At 37.4% G+C, this 2,995-nt stretch overlaps 1 protein-coding gene across 1 annotated transcript in view; it reads right to left on the bottom strand.

Annotated features, from left to right (window-relative positions):
* LOC106869213 (calmodulin-beta) overlaps window positions 1-1,644 on the bottom strand; it is a 10,385-nt gene extending 8,741 nt beyond the window's left edge. The window contains exon 1 of the mRNA XM_014914860.2: window positions 1,050-1,644. Within this exon, the coding sequence (XP_014770346.1) occupies window positions 1,050-1,097 (48 nt within the window). The 5' untranslated portion in view covers window positions 1,098-1,644. The remainder of the gene's footprint in view (window positions 1-1,049) is intronic.
* Window positions 1,645-2,995: the final 1,351 nt, after the last annotated feature.

Genomic DNA, 2,995 nt, shown 5'->3' with positions numbered 1-2,995 from the left:
TAAATCTAAAAGGCTATCGAACTTGAGTTCCTCTGAGTCCACTTAGGCCCTTTTGGGATAGCTTCAAACTGTTTGTGGTTAATAGATTTACTGAAGCTCTCTTTATTATCTTATTATGTTCTGAATTAGTTCTTTTTAAAACAAAGATTTTTGAAAAAATACTTTGAATATGTGTTATCTTCTGAAAAATATATTCTGAAAATATACATAAAATCGTAGGGGCTCCCAAAGCTTATTGACCCAGGGCCCCCACTAAGTCTAAGTCCAGCCCTGCATTCACCCTAGTATATGACTTGTGCTTTGTTTTATCAAATCCCCAAAGGGTTAAAGTTAATGAAGCTGATTTTGATAGGATTTGAACTCGAGAGTGAAGACATTTAATCATAGATTATAGTATCAGCTATCTCCCAAAGCCAACCCCTCGTCATCCCCGCTACCAAAAGGCATGACTGTCACAGCTGGAACGTCTTTGATCATAGGTTTGAATGGTCGATCAGAACTGCCTGGGGGCTGGACGACAACCAGAACAGTAACAACAATAACACCATCAACTCCACCACCAATAACAATTACTATAACGACGGCATCATCACTACCAGGGCCGTCTTGAGTGCATTATAGGCTCCCCAGAGCATCAGTGCACTGGGATCTTTTGTGTTTACTTATTGGCAGGCAGTAAAGCACATCATATCTAGATCAGAATTGAACCCCTAGACCCTTGAGGCCCTCGGGAAAATCAATTGCATTGAGTCCTACAGCATTTTTTTCTTGACAGCAAATCACATCATACATATATTAGAATTGGGCCCCAAGATCTGTGAGGCAACTGTCCAATGAGCCCATGCCTTAAGACGGCGCTGATTACTACGATTACGACTACTACTACTACTACTACTACTAACAACAACAACAACAACAACAACAACAACAACAACAACAACAACAACAGTTACACTAATAACAAAATCTTTAAAAAAAAAAGAAAAGAAAACTGTTAATTCTGCGCGAAACAAAGAAAAAAAAAGAAAGAAAGAAACTGAAATACTTACCAACATTTTTGCGTTTGGTCCTGAAGTCATCAACTCTTTGCAATACATAAATATATCAATAATTTATCAATGAATTTTATCAGTAATTTATCGATATCTCACTATATATCGATATACGTATCAATCAGAAACGATTGCGTGAGTTCTGTTGGTTATTTGCTTGGTTTCTTAAAAAATAAATTTACTCAATTTAACAATTATATAATCTTAAAAGATTAATTAATTAATTAACAACACTTATAAATATAGTTAATTAATTATTGCTATATAGTGACGTTTAATTATTTATCAATTTTTTTGTTTTCGTGGTTGTTGTTTTGTTTTTGTTTTTCCACTTGTTTAATGAAGACGTGAAGAATTAATTGTTTCGTTAATTTAAGAAAAAATAATCTTGAAGTTTCCTTTATCGCAAAGCTTTTATATGCAAATTGCTTAGTTTGGTTTCTGTTGTTTTTTCACAATGTAATAAACCTTCCTTCCTATTGATGCTGTTGTAGTTGTTCCGTGTGTGGCAAACACCAAAAAATATATACACGAACAAATCTTCTCTGATCAAAAGATGAACGTCTGCTGAGAGCGAATTAATAGCGATTCAGAGATGCGAGTGGCTTTTTATATGTTTGACGGCTGCAAGAGTGGCGGACGCGGGTCGGGCGGGGATGTTGCTCTGACGTCGTTACTTCCACTGGTTCTTCTAAGATTTAACGTCAGAGAACAAACGTTAATGGTGTGTGTGTGTGTGTGTGTGTGTGTGTGTGTGTGTTTTACGTACATGGGAGAGGTAGGTAGGAGGAGCACATGTTAAAGATGAGTGTCTGTAATTAGTAACCTCCCATCGCTATCTCTCTCTCTTTTTCCCTTTGTTCTTTCTCTTTCTTTCTTCCTTAAATCTTTCTCTTCTCTCTCTCTGTCTCTGTCTGTCTGTCTGTCTGTCTCTCTCTCTCTCTCTCTCTCTCTTCCTTCCTTCCTTTGTTCTTTCTACCTCTTCTCTTCATTTGCTTCCGCGCTCTCTTCATTTGCCGTTTCTCTCTCTCTCTCTCTCTTTCTCACACACACACGCACAAACATAGATATGTGTTCTTTCTCTCCTTGGACTCTCATTCACAGACACACACACACATATACACACCCACTCTTTTTCTCACACGTTCTCTCTCCTTCGTTTCAAAACTCTGCCACAAAACCCCATAACATTTCTCCCCCCCCTCCCTACAATTACTGAAAACTACCTTTCAAGAGAATGTCTTAAATTCGTAGTATTTAGTGCTTCATTCAAAATATTAGCACCTTATCGACATGATCACCGCAGGACTTGACATAAGAAGCCGAGCATCACACACACACACATACACACACGGTGTAGTTTCAATGCATTAAAAAATGCAGTCCATAGAATGCACATAGGACTGCCCTCGGTTAATAGACGAACTCCACACATTCAGGATTCACCTGACCATCAAGAGTAAATACCTTCTTAGACTCCCTTAATCTCTAACTTTCAATCTTATTTGAAAGTAGGACCATCCACTCAAGCAGTGTTCGCCGTTCTCATTCACCTTTCAATAAATTTACAAGAAAGTAGCACCTCCTTCGCCGCATCACCTTCCTCCCTAAATAGAACTTAGAGAAAAGTAGACGAAGGCTTGGTTAATTACTATTTTAACACCTGGCCACCAAAAAAAAAAAAAAAAGTGTAATAGGTGCAAAAAATGTGTATTAAACGAATATGAAAGCAAAAATTTGCGCCAGCGAACCGAGGGTGGCGAGAGGACTTTCGGAAAATTCACACGATCCGATTTTTTTGCTCATAACTTTTAGGAAAATGGATATCTTTTCATGAAATTTTATATAAATGCCTTTCAAAAAGGCATAGATTACGATTATAAAGAAATCACCCTGAACTTTTCTTCCATAGTGAAACCATATTCAACGCCGTATTTATGAAT

This window comes from Octopus bimaculoides, chromosome 20 (assembly GCF_001194135.2).
Source record: "Octopus bimaculoides isolate UCB-OBI-ISO-001 chromosome 20, ASM119413v2, whole genome shotgun sequence".
Taxonomy (NCBI): Eukaryota; Metazoa; Mollusca; class Cephalopoda; order Octopoda; family Octopodidae; genus Octopus; species Octopus bimaculoides.
This window is presented reverse-complemented; position numbering and strand designations above follow the sequence as displayed.